This window comes from Oryctolagus cuniculus, chromosome 2, assembly GCF_051225735.1.
Source record: "Oryctolagus cuniculus isolate XC-2025 breed Fujian yellow rabbit chromosome 2, ASM5122573v1, whole genome shotgun sequence".
NCBI lineage: Eukaryota > Metazoa > Chordata > Mammalia > Lagomorpha > Leporidae > Oryctolagus > Oryctolagus cuniculus.
In genome coordinates this window covers 178,754,053-178,773,096 of record NC_142868.1, presented here as the reverse complement: position 1 = coordinate 178,773,096, position 19,044 = coordinate 178,754,053, and the positions used below count along the sequence as shown (strand labels likewise).

Here is a 19,044-nt window from a genome sequence, read left to right as displayed (position 1 = left end):
ACTTCCGACCCAGCTCCCTGCTAATGGCCTGAGAAAGCGGCAGAGAATGGCCCAGGTCCTTGGGCTCCTGCACCCACGTGGGAGACACGGAGGAAGCTCCTGGCTCCTGGCTTCGGCCTGGCTCAGCCCCTGCTGTTGTGGCCTTCTGGGGAGTAAACTAGCAGATGGAAGACCTCTCTGTCTCTCTTCTCTCTCTGCAACTCTTTAAAAAAATCACATAAACCTTAGAAAAAAAGTAACTGCTTTCTGATACTACTTTTTTTTTTTTTAATAAATATCTTCCCTGTTTATCCGTCATTTCCCACAGTGAGCCATTTAAAACATGGTTATGTAAAACTGTCTGCTCTGGATATTATATTCTGTAGGAAAACCACCCAAAAAAGGCATCTGAGGGGTCTTCAAAAGACTTATGGAAAATTCATATTAAGGACAACTGTATTGCATGGGTTTCAGTTTCAGGCACCAGAGAAAACTTCACTTCCATTTTCCACGAACTTTTGGAAGTTCCCTGTATATCCCGTCCACATGACAACACAGCAACCTAAAATGTCACCAAGCAGGGTTCTCTGAAAGGACCCCAAAATCTCGATAATGAGTCCAGATGGAGCCATGTCCATGGTAACAGGAGTTAAGAGGGAGGGCAGGGAGGTGGTGACTCTGGGAGTGAGAGAGCCTGGCAGAAGCAGAGCGGGGCAGGAGGAGAGACAGCACAGCAGGGAGGACAAATAAAGCCCCCCGAGGGCTGTGGGTGGGGGCCAGCCCTGAAGAGGAGGTGGCCTTGGGGAGCAAGAGGCGGAGGCCTGTCTGGGCAGGAAGTGGGATTCTACACCCGATGCGGTAGGAGGCACAGCCTGCCGCAGGTGACGGAGCAGGGAAAGCCACGTGGCCACGGCAGGGGCTGGCGAGGGGTCCGCCCAGGGGCCTGCAGGGTCGCCGGGCGCTGCCACTCGGTGGCCGCTCTCCGAGCCCTCACTCCTCACCTGTGAGCTGGGAATATTTTATATAGCCCAATGAGGACGAACTGAGTTATATGAAAAGTGATTCATGTTGTGAAAATGCTATGCAAATGCTGCGGGTGACGTTAGTGTTTCTCCAGATTATCTCACTCTGTGGTCCCTCAATGCCTCTGCCGTATACGCTTGGGCATGCACCTTATCCTGTATACTGTTAACTAGTTATAAACTACGGGAGCCGCTGTGCTCCATCCCGCTCCGAAGCTCCACTTCTGTTTAATCAGGCACCCAGGAGAGACTGCGTCAACAGCTGTGAACTGAACTGACGCCCAGCTGTCCTGCGTGGCCACGAGTCACAAGCTGGTGAAGAAGGTAGAAGTTTACCAGTATGGATTTTATGAATGGGTAAACCAGGACGCCACCATTTCATTGTATACACAGTGACAAGTTCATGTATCTTATTCTCCGACCAGTTTAACTTTGTTTCATGGTCTGGTTTTTGCCACCTTGAAGACTTTTCCAGACAGAATGAGTACATGTCAAGGGGAGACAATGTTTATACCTGGGTGCAATATTCAATCCTCTCCAATATTATGGCGAAGTTGGGCCTGTCTTCTGGTTGATGTTGCCAGCACTGAGTCATTATCCGGTATCTAAAAGAGTAAGCACATGGATTAAAATCAGAAGTACACAGGTGAATAATCCATATCTCCCCAGCATTCCACATGGGCCCCGGGGTGGCACCCATCTGTGTGGGCCATTAGGCATCCTGGTTGGCAGATGCTGCCCCCTGTTGATGGAGCTGGGAATAGCGCTCCAAGGACTGAAGGTATTGTGAGAGGCTTACAAAAGCTCACTGACATCCTGGTGTTCATGTTAAATATTGCTCTCCTCGATCCATTCCCAAATTAAAGCCACTGCTGCCAGTGTATACACTTATTATACCTCCCATCTGCCTTGCTGGAGAGAAGGGAGTGAGCTGCCAGACCACACAGCAGAAAACTCAGGGAATGGACACATATAAGGGAGACTCAGGCATCTGGCATCTGGTAGCGGGGGCAGTCGGGAACACCAGCTCCCAGGAGGGGCTTGAAGATTATGGACTGGTGAGAACCCAACTTTGAGCCAGGCAGTGGGTCCTTTTCTGGGGCGGGGCGACTAGCCCACCTATGCAAATGACAGACCACACCCTGTCTCGGGGGGGGGGGGGGGTACTGGCTGAGGGCAGCCATCTGCCCCTGCATTGCCAAGAGCACTCGTGGCTCCAGACACTTTATGACAAGAGACTCTGCGGGTGGTAACTAGTGGCCATGATCCTGAACGCGTCATACACAGGCCCCGGGCAGTTCTTGGGCGGGTCCATCCGGCCTCCGCTGGTGACGAACTCCAGGACCTCCTGGTTGCTTTTGCTGGGGTACGGCATGTATCCGAGAGAGAATATTTCCCAGAGCAGCACTCCGAAGGACCTGCGCACAGAAGACACGGATTGGGGTGGGGACACACACGTGCGTGCACACACACGCAATTTTCATCCCCCCCCATACCTTTTTCCATAAGAGAGAGCTCTTAACACGCAGAGCAAGAATGAGAAAGTACTGATGTGGTACCCATGAGGAGATAACCACAGTTAGCGTGTTAGTTTTTGTTTCAGGCAAGTTTCTGAGCTTAATTTTTACCATAATCAAATGTGTAGTCACTAGGTGGTTTTGAATCTGGAATTTTTTGACACATTCCATTATGGAGTAAAACTTCCCATTTAACACGTGTTATGAGGAGAATTTGAATTGGCTACAAACCATTCCATGGAGCAGTTGTGTGATAATTTGCCTTATCATTTCCATGTATTTTCAATTTTCCAAATATTTCAAGTACTATGATGAACATTTTTTGTGCATTTTTTTCAAAGGAAGATTTCCTTTAGCTAGGTTCTCTGGATTACTAGATTAGGATAATCCAGTAAAATCTAGGATAGTTTTAGTAGTATAACTAGATCAAAAGAATATGGACATTGAGGGGGGGTGGCGTTGTTGCATAGCGAGTAAAGCCACTACTTGCAGTGCTGGCATCCCATATGGACGTCGGTTCGAGTCTTGGCTGCTCCACTTCTGATCCAGCTCTCTGCTACGGCCTGGGAAAGCAGTGAAAGATGGCCCAAGTCCTTGGGCTCCTGTACTCATGTGGGAGACCTGGAAGAAGCTCCTGGCTCCTGGTTTCAGATCAGCAAAGCTCCAGCCATTGCAACCATCTGGGGAGTGAACCAGCAGATGGAAGACCTCTCTCTCTCTCTCTCTCCCTCTCCCTCTCCCCCTCTGTAACTCTGGCTTTCAAATAAATAAGCCTTTAAATGAACAGAATATGGACACTGAAAAATTCTTGGTATATATTATTGGTTTGATTTCCAAATATATCACTCTGTTAATCAGGCAGCATGTGCAAGAGTAGACACACTCTCTCTTTTTTTAAAAATAATTAAAACTTTTGCTGATTTTAAAACAAAAAATGGTGGAGTACTTATGTTTGTTGAGTTGATAATTAACAAGGTTGAATGTTTTCCTGTTTTTTAGTGCACTTCATTTAAAAACTATTATTTATTTAAGAGGGAGGGAGGGAGGGAGGAAGAGACACACACACACAGAGAGAGAGAGAGGGAGAGAGAGAGAGGAGAGAGAGAGAGAGGAGAGAGAGAGGAAGCCTCCATACACTGGTTCACTGCCCAGATGCCTGGAGTGCCTGTGGCTGCACCAGGCTGAAGCCAGGAGCGGGAGCTGGGAATTCAGTCCAGGTCTCTTGTGTGGGTGGCAGGAACCCAGTTGCTTGCGCTATCATCATTGCCCCCAGGATCCACACTGGCAGGAAACTGGAGCCAGAGCCAGCGCGGCGTCTCAATTCCAGCTGCTCTGATACTGCATGGGGACCTCCTAACCACCAGGCCCAATCTGCCTGCGCCCCTTCAGTTCTTTTCTTCCTATAAACTGCCTGTTCACATCTCTTATTATTTTTAAAATTTTATATAAAGGAAACAAATTTCACGTATGCATTTTTTAATGATTTATTTATTTATTTGAAAGTCAGAGTTAACACAGAGAGAGAGGAAAGGCAGAGAGAGAAAGAGGTCTTCCATCCACTGGCTCACTCCCCAGTTGCCCAGTTGGCCACAACGGCCAGAACTGCGCGGATCCGAAGCCAGGAGCCAGGAGCTTCTTCCCGGTCTCCCATGCGGGTGCAGGAGCCCAAGGACTTGAGTGAGGCGGGAAGTATGGTGCTCTTAAAACTACATATGTAGGCCGGCGCCGCGGCTCACTAGGCTAATCCTCCGCCTAGCGGCGCTGGCACACCGGATTCTAGTCCCGGTCAGGGCGCCGGATTCTGTCCCGGTTGCCCCTCTTCCAGGCCAGCCCTCTGCTGTGGCCAGGGAGTGCAGTGGAGGATGGCCCAGGTGCTTGGGCCCTGCACCCCATGGGAGACCAGGAAAAGCACCTGGCTCCTGGCTCCTGCCATCGGATCAGCGCGGTGTGCCGGCCGCAACGCGCCGGCCGCGGCGGCCATTGGAGGGTGAACCAACGGCAAAAAGGAAGACCTTTCTCTCTGTCTCTCTCTCTCACTGTCCACTCTGCCTGTCAAAAAAAAAAAAAAAAAAAAAAAAACAAAACTACATATGTAGCCAGCGCCGCGGCTCACTAGGCTAATCCTCCACCTAGCGGCGCCGGCACACCAGGTTCTAGTCCCGGTCGGGGCGCCGGATTCTGTCCCGGTTGCCCCTCTTCCAGGCCAGCTCTCTGCTGTGGCCCGGGAAGGCAGTGGAGGATGGCCCAAGTACTTGGGCCCTGCACCCCGTGGGAGACCAGGAGAAGCACCTGGCTCCTGCCATCGGATCAGCGCGGTGCATCAGCCGCGGTGGCCATTGGAGGGTGAACCAACGGCAAAGGAAGACCTTTCTCTCTGTCTCTCTCACTGTCCACTCTGCCTGTCAAAAAAAACAAAAACAAAAACAAACAAACAAAAAAACAACTGCATACGTGGGGCCAGCGCTGTGGTGCAGCAGGTTAACGCCCTGGCCTGAAGCACCGCCATCCCATATGGGCACCGGTTCTAGTCCTGGCTGTTCCTCTTCTGATCCAGCTCTCTGCTATGGCCTGGGAAAGCAGTAGAAGATGGTCCAAGTGCTTGGGTCCCTGCACCTGCCAGGGAGACCTGGAAAAGAAGCTCCTGGCTCCTGGCTTCGGATCAGCGCAGCTCCGGCTGTTGCAGCCATCTGGGGAGTGAACCAGCAGATGGAAGACCTCTCTCTCTCTCTCTCTCTGCCTCTCCTCTCTGTGTAGCTCTGACTTTCGAATAATAAATCTTTAAAAAATTTTAAAGTGAAATCTATTTTTTTAAAAATTATGATTTCCTCCATTTATTTTATAGCTATGCCATCTTGCCTTAACCAAAGATTAGACAAATATTTGCTATTTCTTCTAGTTATGTTTTTCTCATCTCTCAAATTCACTTGGAATTTAATTTTGTATATAGTGTGAGGTAAGGATCTAAACTGACTTGATTTTTTGAACAATTCTTCTTGCAACATTATTCATAGAATAGTTTTCCACTTACCTATTGATTTATGATTCAAAATGGGTCTATTTTCTGTCTGCCTCTTAAACTCATACCATTCTGTTTAAAATTTGTCTTAATATCTGGTAGTATATTTTCTCTTATTCTTCTTTTAAAAATAAATTTGATTTCTCACTTTTATTTGCTTTTTAAAATTTTTATTATTTATTTAGAAGACAGAGAACAGGAGAGAGAGAGAGAGAGAGAGAGAGAGAGAGAGAGAGAGAGAAACATCTCCAATTGTTGGTTTACTCCACAAATGTCTGCAATAGCCAGGGCTGGTTCAGGTGGAAGTCAGGGGCCCAGACCTCAGTCTGGGTCCCCCACATGGGTGGCAGGGACCCAAGTACTCGAGTCATCACCTTCTGTCTCCCAAGGTGTGCCTTAGCAGGAAGCTGGATCAGAAGCAGAGCTGGGACCCAAACCCAGGTTCCTTGTGACATGTGGACGTCCCAAGCGGCAGCTTAACCTGCCATTCAGTTTGCTGTAACTGAACTTCAGGATGATTTTCATCATGTACCCAAACAATCTCCCTTGGCATGTGAAGGAAACCTGAATGCTGAACCCTTAGTGTACTGGTTCGTTTTTCACCAGAGGCGACCGTCTTTGTTTTGGTGCCTGGCTGTGGTTGTCCCATGTTGGCAGAAGCCACGACACAACTCGCAGAGGACTTGCAGCTTCCCCATCTTCTAGAACACGAGGACTTTCATGCTTCTCAGTGACGAGGCTGAAGACATGGCGATTACCTAACTAACCCAACACAGGCCGGAACACAGCCGATTTTGCTACCTATAAATTGCCTGGCACATACCGTCCCTGTCTTTGGAGAGAATCCAGGTGTTACTACCTTGCTTCATTTAATCAGAACTGCCCCCTCCCCAACTTAAAAAAAAAAAAAAAACGATTTATTTTATTTATTTGAAAGGCAAGTTAACAGAGAGGGAGGGCCAGCAGAAAGCCATCCTCCTCTTCTGGCTTACTAACCCCGTGACCACAACAGCCAGGCTGAAGCCAGGAGCCTAGAACTCCATCTGGATTTCTCACGTGGGCGGCAAGGGCCCATGTATTTGGGCTATCATCCACTGCTCTCCCAGGGGCATGAGCTGGAAGCTGGATTGGAAGCCCAATCCCAGAGCAGCTGGGACTCAAACCAGGATTCCCAGGGGTGCTGGCATCACAAGCAGCAGCTTAACCTGCTGTGCCACACAGCACCAGCCCCTCCCTTTGTTTTTGAGGAAATAAAATAGATGCATGAGCTCTACCGCCACGCCTCCCTCCTCTTCTCCTCTCCATTGAAATTAGAATATGTTTTTGTTCGTGTGTTTTCACATTTTAAGATAATACATGAAAGCATAAAAAGCAATAATGAATCTATATATACTTATTTTTGATAATGTAAAATTATACATAAATGATACCATACTCCTTTCTGTAACTTGCTTTTTTCCCACTTAAATTTTTTTAGATTTATTTTATTTTATTTGAAAGTCAGAGTTAGAGAGGCAGAGGCAGAAAGAGAGAAAGAGAGAGAGAGAGAGAAAGTCTTCCATCCACGGTTTACTCCACAAATGGCCTCAATGGCCAGACATGAGCTGATCTGAAGCCACGAGCCAGAAGCTTCCTCCAAGTCTTCCATGTAGATGCAGGAGCCCAAGGGCTTGGACCATCCTCTACTGCTTTCCCAGGCCAAAGCAAAGAGCTGGATCGGAAGAGTAGCAGCTAGGACTTGAATGGGCACTCCATGGGATGCCAGCACTGCAGTTGGCAGCTTTACCCACTATGCCACAGCACCTGCCCCTTAATATTTTTTTTTGAGATTTATCCAAGTTGATACATGTAGGCCTAGTGTATTTTTACACTGTTTGTTTCCTATGCTAAAACTAAATCAAAGTATGTTTTCTCATCCCTTACTTGCAGGATAGGCTGGTTTCGCTTTTTCTCGACTGTAAGGTGTTGCCGATGAACATCCTTGCCCACCTGGGTCTGCATCAGCCTCTCTCTAGTGTAGATCCTTCAAAGCAGAGCTGATGGCTCCAGGTGTGTTTAGAACAATGACGCCATTGTTCCACTGCTCCCCGCCTGCTGGGTTAGGGTGCTGGCGCAGCCCTGAGCCATCTGGAGGGCGGATTACAGCAAACCACTGTGGTGTCTGTTCAGGCCCGAGGTGGGGCTGAGAACTGCAGAGTGGCTGCAGCTGCTGCCCACAGATCACACTTATGATCCACTGGGCTGGATTAAGCCACGTCTCATTGGCTCGCCAGCAACAGTGGCTCTTGCTCACATGGATGGGGCCCAGAAAGAGGCTCCAGCAGGTGGCTGTGCTGCTCAGGACGCAATCCTCAGGCTTTCTGCTTAGAGCACAGGCACCTGTCATCTCCTTGTGTCTCCTGTGTTGCTGTTAACACATTCCAGGGCTGGCGCTGTGGCGTAGTGGGTAAAGCCTGCAGTTCCGGCATCCCCTATGGGTGCCGGTTCAAGTCCTGGCTGCTCCACTTCCAATCCAGCTCTCAGCTAATGTGCCTGCCTGGGAAAGCAGAAGATGGTCCAAGTCCTTGGGCCCCTGCACCCACATGGGAGATCTGAGGAGGCTCCTGGCACCTGGCTTCAGATCAGCTCAGCTCCTGCTGTTGCGGCCATTTGGGGAGTGAACCAGTGGGTAGAAGACTCTCTCTCTGCCTCTCTCTAACTCTGCCTTTCAAATGAATAAATCTTTTTAAAAAATAACATATTCCGTGTGGTCTGGATTCCCTGTCTTTTCTCTCTGACCACTTTTGGAGATTGATTATTTTATTTTCTTACTATTTATTATTTGCGTTTCCTCCTTGGAAGCTTGAGGAACGTTGCCAGTGGTGTGAAATTTCCTGGTGATGTGCTCCTGCGTGGCTCTTTTTGTCCTTGGTGCTTGGCACTTGGAGGCTTTCATCCTGCAGATTTATGTCCTGTTCTGGGAAATCCTGAAATTTTCAGACTTGCATCCTCTTCATCTCCTCTCTTCTTTCCTCCAAGGACTCGTATTTTGTCACCTAATTAGATCTATTGGTCTAATCACCTTAATTTTCCCACCTTTCCCATATAGCCCATCTCCTTAGAGTTGCTTTATGTTCTTGAAGATTTATTTACCCCTATACTCAAGCCTTTCTATTCCTTTTACATTTCTGTCATCACATATAACAAAAAAAAAATTGGAGGAACTGGGCAGGAGGAGTTCCCGTACACCCCACACTCGGTTCCTGCTATTTTTAGCATCACATTGCTATGGTGCATTTGCTACAATTAATGCCCCAACACTAGGCATTATTAGCTAGAAAGCCATTCTTTACTCAGACATCCTTAGTTTTTACTGATTTTTCTTTTCTATTCCATAATCCCATTAGAATCTCCCAACGTACTGACTTGTCCTGTTTCCTGAGACTCCTCCTGTCTGTGACAACTGCTCAGACTTCTCCCGTTTTTGATGACCCTGGCGGGTGTGAGGAGGGCCGGTCAGGGATTTTACAGAATATTCCTGGGTTGGGATGTGTCCATTCCTCTCATGGTTAGGTTGGGGTTGTGGAGCTCTGGGAGGCAAAGTGCTCTTTAATCACAGCATCGAAAGGGTGCAGGCTGTCAGCCTGAGTTGACCTTGGTCCCCTGGCTGAGGTCTTGCTTGTCAGCTTTCTCCATTGTCAAGTTTCTCTTTCCTCGTCTCCCCATGTTTGGCTCTTTGGAAGGGAGTTGCCACATGAGCCCACGTGTGCTTTGGGGGTTACGCTCTGTCTCCTTGAGGGCTGCTATCATATTTTTATTTCTGTGAGCCTTTTTTTTCCCAGCTAAAAGCCTTTTGTTTAAATAACCCATTGTTCTTCATTATGGTTGCAATAGATTTTCTTACCTTTCTGGGGATAGTCTAGTCTTTAATTTTTCTTTTAATTTTTATTGGCTTACTTTTATTTGAAAGGAAGAAAGATGAAAGAGAGAGAGAGAGGCTGCGAATTTCATCTGCTGGTTCACTTCCCAAAGCCCACAAAAGCTAGTGCTGGGCCGGGTCAGAGCCAGGAGGCTGGACTCAGCCTGGGTCTCACGCGGGTGATGGGGATCCGAGCACTTGAGCCCTCACCTGTCGCCTTCCATGCTGCACATTAGCAGGAAGCCAGGTCAGACAGGGGGAGCCGGGACTCAACCCACAATCAGTGCTGTGCCAAACACCTGCTCCGTTATCACAGTTAGAAAAAAGTTTTCATAAGCGATCCACATTTTTCTTCTTCCAAGTTCTTTTCCGTATGTTTGTTTTCTTCAGCTCAGAATCTCTTCTCAAATGTGTGTTGCTTCTTGGTGGTTTGTTCACACATTAGGACTGGGACATGAAAAAGCCACAGGAAGCTCAGCGTAAGTGAGCTTTGCTGGCTGGTGGTCAGCTAACCTGATTGTTTCATTGCACGCATTTTCCATGGCTGCTGTGACAAATTACCACACACCTGGGGGCTTAAAAGATTCTGGAGGTGAGAGTTTTTTTCCTTGCTGCTTCCAGCTTCTAGTGGCTGCTGGAATCCCTTGGCTGGTGGCTGTATCGCTCCGATCTCTGCCTCCTCTTCATGGGAAATCTCCTGCTCCCTCCCCCTTGCAGGCACACGTGTGATGGCATTCAAGGCCCACCCAGAGAATCCAGGATGGCCCCCTACCTTCACATCCTCAACTTAACTACACCTGCAAAGACCTTTTTACTTTTTTCTTATAAGATAACACTTATCAGCTTCTGGGTTTAGATCTAGTAGTTTTATTTTGGGGGGGAGGCATTATCTAGCCCATATCCTGGGAAATCCCACATGTTCTGTTTTATTCTTCATTGATCAGTTCCTCCAGGAGAGGGATTCTCAAATCTCTTGCCTGACTGCCAGGGTTCTTGGTGCTGGAGGGACAGGGGGACCATGCAGTCTTTTTTTTTTTTAAGATTTATTTTATTTATTTGAAAGACAAGAGTTACAGAGAGAAGTAGAGCCAGAGAGAGAGAGAGGTCTTCCATCTGCTGGTTCACTCTCCAAATGACCACAATGGTCAGAGCTGAGCTGATCCAAAGCCAGGGGCTAGGAGCTTCTTCTGGGTCTCCCATGTGGGTACAGGGGCCCAAGGACTGGCACCATCTTCTACTGCTTTCCCAGGCCACAGCAGAGAGGTAGATTGGAAGTGGAGCAGCCAGGACTTGAACTGGCGTCCCCATGGGATGCTGGGACTGCAAGCCAGGGCTCTAACCCGGTGCACCACAGTGCTGATCCCCCATACAGTCTTAAGGAGGTAGGCTTTAAAAAATAACCCCTGCTTGTAGCACAGCAGCTCACGCTTGGTGGGGTCTCTGTCCCCAAGACCAGAGTGGCTTTAGTTGGGTGTCTTTAGAGAGGAGACCCCGGTCTAGACCCCGGCGGAGAGACAGCCGACAGTTCCGTGGGGCCAGGCCCAGGGTGGGACTACTCTGTGACTTCCTGAGATCTTCAGCTGAGCCCAGCTGGCTGCACCGATGACGCCTGCACCTCCTGGGCCTTGGGCTCTCAGGCAGAGGGAACAGCCTGCTCCTGGGCCTCGGCTGTTGATGCAGACAGCAACCTTCTCTCCCCCTAAGGGGCCACTTAGCCACACACCTTCTCATCTCCCAGACTTTGCCAGTGCTGTCTCTTTGTCCTTGTGGAGTTGAATGCAATGAAGGATGCCTATATTGACATGTGTGCACGCGTGTGTGCGTGCATGTAAGGGAGCATACATTCAATCTGCTGTTTAAAATGACACGTGCTGATACGTGCCTCTCAGTGTGTGGTCCCCCACACAGCAATGTCAGCATTACTGGGGAACCTTGCAGAAATGCGACTTCTCGGCTGGACCCTGGGGCCTCTGGATCATGGACCCTCGGGCGGGGTCTGACGATCTGTGTTTTAAGAAGCCTTGCTGACCATTCCGCTGCTCGCCAACGCTTGAGAACCGCCATGGGGAGGGATCTGATTCTTCGCGTCTCCCTCCCTCCCAGCCCAGGCTCTCCCTGCAGCGAGTGTGGGTCACCTGGCTCAGAAGCAGTCAAGTCCACAGAGCTGCCTGAGGAGGGCAGCAGAGGGCCTTACCACGTGTCTGTTTTGGAGGTAAATATTCCCTCCATGAAGGCCTCCGGGGGCATCCACTTAACTGGCAGCATTGCACAGCCTCCCTTCCTGTAGTAGCTCGCTCTGTGGGGAAGAAGAGGAAACCAAGCTTGGACCTGGGGGTGGCACGAAGCAGAAGCCCGTGGGACACTTGTGAAAGCAGCGACAGCAAAGTCTTCCATGAAAGGGCAGACGGGTCCCCCGTGGCTCAGGAGGCAAGCGGGGCGGGGGGAGGACAGATCCTGTGGTTAAGAACTTCGGTGTAATTTAATGGGAGACAACACAGCCCGCTGGAGGCATGAAGAGAAAGATCTGTGCGATGACTAAGACACCCGCCAGCAGAGGCTCAGATCTCCCAGCTGGGGTTTGCTTCATTGTAACTCCCCATGAATAACATCACTCCAGCCTTCTGCGTACAGTGTTGCCGGGGACCTGCAGGGACACAAGATCCACAATGGGGACATGGAGAGCCGGGCTCATGTCTTAGTCACTTTGGAGCCTCTGTGGCGCTCGTGTGGTCTTCAGTTCCATGCAGGCACTCAGCAAATCATCCAGACAGCTGTGGGAAGCTGCCTCCCCTGACACACAGTGAACTGCATTAGTGACGGTGCTGATAGAAACTCATAAATGAACTCAGCTGCCTTTTAAGGGAACGCCATGCCTCGCCCCGTATTCTCCCGTCTGGATGTGTTACCGGAGTCAGCTCCCCGCCAGCCACCTACATTAACTAATTACTTCAATAAATAGGTACTGAGTATTTAGTATGGATCAGGTACTCTGCCATGTGCCGAGGACATAAATAAGTCAGGGTCTCCGTCTCCCAGGATGCAGTTCGGTGGAGGAAACACACCTGCGGTTGGAGCACAGATGAGCACTGGCAATAGCATGGGACTGTACACAGCTCAGTAATGCATAGAAAGAACTGACTCCCTCCATGCGAGGCAGGGCTGGGAGGCGGGGGAAACTCCACAGAGGGGCATGATGGGGCTGAGTGACCAAGGAGCTCTCTCAGAAGACTCCTGCTGAGCCCTGAGGTTGGCTGGGTGTGTGGGGAACAGTGTGGGGCCATAGGTATGCTATGGGGGCTGAAGCCTAGCACTGGGGTGCTGTCAGAGCTGAGGCTAGGCAGGAAGGGGCTCTGTAAGTCATGTTGTGGCTCGTGCACCTTAAATCAGAGGCGGTCTGAGGGATTCTGAGAATGGAGGGTGAGGACGGCTGGGACCTGGGCAGCAGAGGGTCAAGTGCAGCACAAGGAGTTATGGTGACAGCAGCAGCGGTAGACAACTCCAGGAGGCTGGTCCCTAACTCAGTCTTCCAGGTGCTGCTACCCGATGGCAATGTTCCTCTGGAGACTGTCACCAGTTCTGACATAGCCTTCAAGGTGCCTGCATCAATCTCACGGATTCTCCAGAGTTAGAGCTCTCCCTAACCATCTCTCCTCACTCTACCCCTGGGGGCTAGGGAAGGGGTCACTAGGGACCATGCCGAGGAGTGACACGCTCAGCTCACATAGCAGGTCCCTGTTGGAAATACTTAGAAAAAGATGAAATTGGGCACTGGGAAGAGCAGTGTGAGAGAAAGTATAAGGGAAGCTTTTTTTAAAAAAATTAAACTTTTTATTTTAAATATATCCCTAAGAATATGACAGGGAAAAAGAAATGAGGCAGAGCTAAGTACCTACGGGTCCTGAGATGCCCTCGCATGCTTCCTGCTGTGGACAAGGCAGACCCATGAGCTGAGCCCACTGTCCACTCGGTTCTGGGGTGCTCATGCCTCGGCTCATGGAAGCTATGGCCGTCTGCCAAGAATTTCTGCCTATTGAGGACAGGGGTTGAGGAAGTTAACATTTATTTCAAAGCTTTTTCCATTTCAAGGGTCCAAATTATTTAGAGTCTCAGAATATGGCAGGATGAGCGCATTGGAACCAGAAAGACGCCCTAATTAAGAACTTGGTGTCGATTATTGCGGGCAGTGTGATCCTAGAAGTAGACAGACCTTCAGGCAGGGGAACTAATTAAGGCTCCCCATATTCTGAAGTGAACTGAATGGAATTCCAGGTTGAAAGCTGGTAAGGGGCCAGGAGCGATAAGGTTCGTAAGGTTCATGGAGTGGCCACATCCCATTCACTCGAGGGGATGAGGCTGGGAGATGGGCTTCCATGGGCAATAGCAGCCTCACCTGTAGATGTCTCGGGCCATTCCAAAGTCTCCGATCTTGGCCACTCTTCCCGTGCCTGGACAGGTCAAGAGGCAGTTCCTGGCAGCAATGTCCCTAGGGAGAGAAAAAATGAGAGATTGCATTTGCTAATCTTGTCCTGGGAAGAGAAAGGCATAACATCCATCAGTAGGAATTTCACTTCCAATCTGAAGTTCACATAGGTCCCTCTTCTACTTGATATTTCTTCTGTTACATTATACTTTAGTATGAAATAGCTATGCCAATTCTAGACCTCAGACCTATCAGGAAAATGGAAAAGGATTAGGGGAAATGATTGACAATGCTTAATGAGACAGTAATAGTGAAAATGACTATAATAGCAACTAGAATTTATTGGCTTTTTTTTTTTTTTACTATGTACTAAGCATTGTTCTAAGTGCGTCAAATCTAATTCTCACAACAACTCTATAAGAAACAGGGAGCTATTATCATCCTATTTTGTTAAAAAATTAAGGCAAAAGCAGATCTAATACAAGGAAGGGCATAAGAAATATAGTTTGAGTTTTGGCTGTTGTTTTAAAAAATTAGAAATTATTCCAGAAGAGGGGAGGGAGAGAGAGAGAGAGAGAGAGAGAGAGAAAACTCCCTCATCCATTGGTTTATTTCCCAAGGGCCCACAGCAGAGCCAGGGTTGGCCAGGCTGAAGCCAGGAAGCCAGGAGCTGGGAACTCAATGCAGGACTCCTGTGTGGGTGGCAGGGACCCGAATCCTTGAGCCATCACTGCGTCTCCTGGAGTCTTCATTAGCAGGAGCTGGAATTGGGAGTGGAACTGAGACTCCAATGCACGCACTCTGACGTGGGTGTCTTAACCAGCATCTTCACTGCTAGGCCATATGCCCACCCAGCTCCTGCCCTGAATAGACTACTGACTGGTTTCTGCCAGCTGTTTGAAGGAATGTTCTAGAACCATATGGCTTCCATGACAACAAATTGAAGTCGGTTAAGATATTCCCCAATACTTTTAGCTGTCTTTTTTCATTTGTTTGCTTTTTAAGAAATTGCCTTGTTAAACCTTGTGCTATGGTGCATGGCTGAAGAGTCGCTGCTTTCCGGCTATACAGCTGTTTTCTGTGCTGTGAGGCTGCAGGCACCCTGTGCCTGGGAGGCAAGATCTACAGCTTCTCACGACCCCTCCGCTGCTCACCCACTGACATGCATGTGGGGCTGGAGGCCGCGGCGGGAGCCTGGGGCAGGTCTCTAGCCACACTCCAGTCTTGTGCAGAAAAACAAGCACCGAGGGAGCACCGGTGGTGTTTTCACATTTGCAGCTAGTGTCATTAAGGTTCTGAGCCTTGGCTGAGACAGATTTTGCAGAATACACAACTGGCTAATATTAAAAAAATAAAAAAGCACAAGACTGGGGATCGTGGCTTGAAGTTCCAGAACAGCAGGCTCAGATGTGATTAGAGCCACTGACCTGATCCAGAGGTTTAAGTTGAATTTTGAGGGGCAGTGGTGCATAAAATGCTTCAAAGAAAGCACAAAAATGGGGGCTGGTGCTCTGGCGTAGTAGGTCACGCCCCAGTCTGCAGTACCGGCATCCTATACGGGCACCAGTTCAAGTCCTGGCTGCTCCACTTCCTATCTGGCTTCCTGCTAATGTGCCTGGGAGGATGGCCTGGGTCCTTGGGCCCCTGCACCTACGTGGGGGTTCCAGAAAAAGCTCCTGGCTCCTGGCTTTGGATCAGCCCAGCTCTGGCTGTTGTGGCCATCTAGGGAGTGAACCAGGGATGGAAGATCTCTCTATGTCTCTCTCTCTCTGTAACTCTGCCTCTCGCATAAATAAATAAATCTTAAAAAAAACCATAAAATGTATGACATTAAAATGAAGAAAAACAGTTGCATACATAGTCATTAATTCTCAAGAGAAATAGACTGTAGCAGGCCAGGAACAGTATTTATGGCTCCAGAAAGGCCTTTAGGTATGGAGTGGTTGTTGAAAAAAGTCATCCTGAATTTAATGGCAAGAAAGTAAATGTCGTATCACAGAACACACCACGAACTGTGGCGTGTTGCGTAATTCTTGAGGCGGCAGTAAGCCCTGTTCAAAGGAGACAGATGGAATGACAGAGAGTGGGAGCGCATGGCTCTGGTGAGGGGCTGTGTATGGGTGACTGTGGCTCTCCAGGGCCGGGCAGGGCAGGGCCGGGACAGCGGGAGGGGACTAGAGGGGCTTGCACTATGGCCAGCATACTTCCTGATTGCCTTTCTGCATTTTTATTAGGGAGAGCGTGTGGCTTGCTGTGCACTCACAGACTTGCCGTTTCTAACGTCATTTGGCATCTCTCGTTTTCTACTCTGTACTGCTAATTATCATGAACATGCCTTACACTGTTTGAAGACACAGGTTAAAAAATGAGGGTGAGCTCTGCAAGCTATTATTTATTACTAAATTAGAAGCAAATCACTAGGAAGAAGTTTGCAAAGAGCCTAACAAATTTTTTTTTTTTTTTTTTACTTTTCAGGTTTCGGAATCAAGATGTAAGCTGAGACAGTCACGGATATCCCCAAGGACAGAACAGAATCAAGGGTGGATGTGACGCCTTGTCCAGTACTTAACCACAAATATATAGTGGAAGACACAACGTGTAAAAGTAGAAAAAAATACTCATTATGAAGAAAATTCTGGGAAACGCTAATTTATCTGACATTTATTGTGCCCTCCTTATATGTCAGGGATCGGAAGATACATTAACAGAGTCCTTGTCTTCGAATTACTTATTGCTGAACATGTGGAAGTATGAACTCCTCTAACTTCCCACGCGGGAGTCCCGTGTTCTAGGTGGGAGAACCTTAGTGACCCAGGACTTCAACGTCCAGAACAACTTCTAGGCGCCCAGCACTAGCAGTGCATAGTCTCACCTACCCATTTGACTGATGGGACAAGTGGAGCCCCGGTAGAGTTAAGTGAGGACAAACAAGGTTGCGTTTTCCCGACAGCTGCGGGGAGACCTGGGCCCTTGAGCCACGCAGGGACGCGGACAGAAGGCAGTGGGCAGGGCAGGGCCCCGGGGACTCACCGGTGGATGAAATGGTTTTCCTCTAGATACTGACAGCCGCAGGCAATGTCCCGAGCCACGTGCAGCAGGTCCAGCATGGCCAGGGAGGAGGGCTGATTCTGGGGGAGACAGAAGCCGTCACTGCCAGGAAGCTCTCGGAGGGAGGGCAAAGTGGGAAAGCCTGGCTTCAAGTGCCCGCCCACAAGAGGGCGCTGCTCCTGCAGGGGTCGCAGCCCTGGCTGCAGCCACCTGGAGGCACTGAAAAGACATCACCTGGGCCCCGACCCAGACCAAGGATTGGCTCTCTGGGGGTGGGCACTGCGGCCGTGCACGAGAGCTTCGACTGGAACAAGCAGCCAGGGCTGGAAGGCCTGAATGACAGGATCTAGGACGGGCCAGGGCTCCCTGCCCTGATTTCTTCTGCACCTGCGTCCACTGCAGCCTCCCTGAGCCGCTGACTACCCCCAAGTGATAAGCAAACCATGGGGGAAACCAACCGGGAATATTGTTGCTTCACAAGTCCTCTCTTTAGGGTGGCCCTGTGGCGTAGTGGGCTAAGCCTCTGCCTGCAGTGCTGGCATCCCATATGGGCGCCGGTTCGAGTCCCGGCTGCTCCACTTCCAATCCAGCTCTCTGCTATGGCCTGGGAAAGCAGTAGAGGATGGCCCAAGTGTTTGGGGCCCTGCCCCCATATGGGAGACCCAAAAGAAGCTCCTGGCTCCTGGCCATTGCAGCCATTTGGGAAGTGAATTAGCAGATGGAAGACCTTTCTCTCTGTCTCTCCTTCTCTGTCTGTAACTCTACCCCCCTCTTTAAATGTATGAACGGTTTTGTAAAGATGCACGTTTCTCCAGGAAAATCCAAGCGGAAGGTGAGTGAGAAAGACAGGCTTCTGGAGAGGGCTGGGCAGGGGAGCGACTTGGCTGTCAGAGCGGGTGTTTTTCACGCAGCAGCCATGCCCACCTCTGGGGCACCCATGGCCTGGCTCCTGGGACAGCCTCACTGGGCGCCCAGGTGATGTCTTCCGAAGGCCTCATCCTGTCTCCGGCTCTCCTTTGATCCCTGAATCCCCGTGTGCGGCAGCGCTGGATTCCCCCTGCTGCTCTGTGAGCCCCTGTGTCCCCAGGGCACTTTGGAAACCCTTTCTCAGTAGCTAGAACGGCACTTGTGCACACTCTGGGTGGTCGGGAAGTGCCAGGGGCTGGCTTGCTCACTGGCGCTGTGGACCAGGATTTATCTAAAGGTTGTGTTTCAAGACAGCGCAGCTGGGCGGGCAAACAGCCGCCTGTGGGTGGTGTGGGATGGCGTCAGCCCCAGGAAGGGGAGCAGATGGTGACTTAACCACACTTCCTGCAGGAGACGGGTGCCTGCGGCTTTCCTGTTCTGCTGTGCCTTCTAAGAAATCCAGAGTTCTGTACCCTTGAGTGCACTGCCTTCCGAGTGACCCAAGATCTGGGCTCCCTCGTTCTGACTGCCCACAGGGAAGCCACTCCCCCAGGTGACAGCAGCGTCACCAAGGCTCAGCCTGCTGGGGCCTTCTGGGCTTGAGATCAGGGCTCCGGACCCCTCATGGCAATGGCATGGGTCTGGGGAGGCAGAAAGGGTCCTGCTTCTCCAGGCCAGGCACCCACTCTGGGGCGAGTGCTCCGGGAGGGCCGTGTCGCGTGCCGGCACCTCACTTCCAATGGCGTGGTGCCCTGTGATGCCAGGGTCTGTGAGAGATGAGCATCTCCACATTAAAGCTGCAAATGCTGAGGGCTCAGAGACACTAAGTGACTCTCCCCAGGTCACACAGCTGAAACAGGGGGAGCCAGCACTGCCCAGAACTGGTCTTTTTTTTAAAGATTTATTTATTTATTTGAAAGTCAGAATTACACAGAGAGAGAAGGAGAGGCAGAGAGAGAGAGAACCATCCACTGGTTCACTCCACAGATGATTGCATCAGCCGGAGCTGCGCTGATCTGAAGCCAGGAGCCAGGAGCTTCCTCCGGGGTCTCCCACGTGGGTGCAGGGACCCAAGGACTTGGGCCATCCTCTACTGCTTTCCCAGGCCATAGCAGAGAGCTGGATGGGAAGTGGAGCAGCTGAGACTCGAACCGGCGCCCATATGGGATGCCGGCACTGCAGGTGGTGGCTTTACCTGCTACACCACATCACCAGTCCCCAGAACTGGTCTTGAGGAA

General features: G+C 50.0%; 2 protein-coding genes across 10 annotated transcripts in view; one reads left to right on the top strand and one right to left on the bottom strand.

Moving 5' to 3' along the window:
* CLIP4 (CAP-Gly domain containing linker protein family member 4) overlaps positions 1 to 16,501 on the top strand; it is a 94,424-nt gene extending 77,923 nt beyond the window's left edge. For 7 of the 8 annotated variants that reach the window (XR_007918301.3, XR_011386722.2, XM_089326611.1 and 4 more), the window contains one exon: positions 16,328 to 16,501. Coding sequence is in view for 2 of the 8 variants with exons in the window: in XM_089326614.1 (XP_089182740.1) it covers positions 16,328 to 16,352 (25 nt within the window). In the remaining 6 variants the exon portion in view is untranslated. Of the gene's footprint in view, positions 1 to 9,822; positions 9,912 to 16,327 lie in introns of all 8 variants that reach the window. The other variant, XR_016229511.1, reaches the window with a different exon arrangement.
* The window catches only part of ALK (ALK receptor tyrosine kinase), a 774,540-nt gene that overhangs the window by 5,443 nt on the left and 750,053 nt on the right, over positions 1 to 19,044 (bottom strand). For both annotated transcript variants that reach the window (XM_051843042.3, XM_051843043.3), the window contains 5 exons: positions 16,883 to 16,980; positions 13,823 to 13,915; positions 11,627 to 11,728; positions 2,285 to 2,419; positions 1,516 to 1,606 (listed from right to left, as the gene is read on the bottom strand). In XM_051843042.3, the coding sequence (XP_051699002.1) occupies positions 1,516 to 1,606; positions 2,285 to 2,419; positions 11,627 to 11,728; positions 13,823 to 13,915; positions 16,883 to 16,980 (519 nt within the window). The remainder of the gene's footprint in view (positions 1 to 1,515; positions 1,607 to 2,284; positions 2,420 to 11,626; positions 11,729 to 13,822; positions 13,916 to 16,882; positions 16,981 to 19,044) is intronic.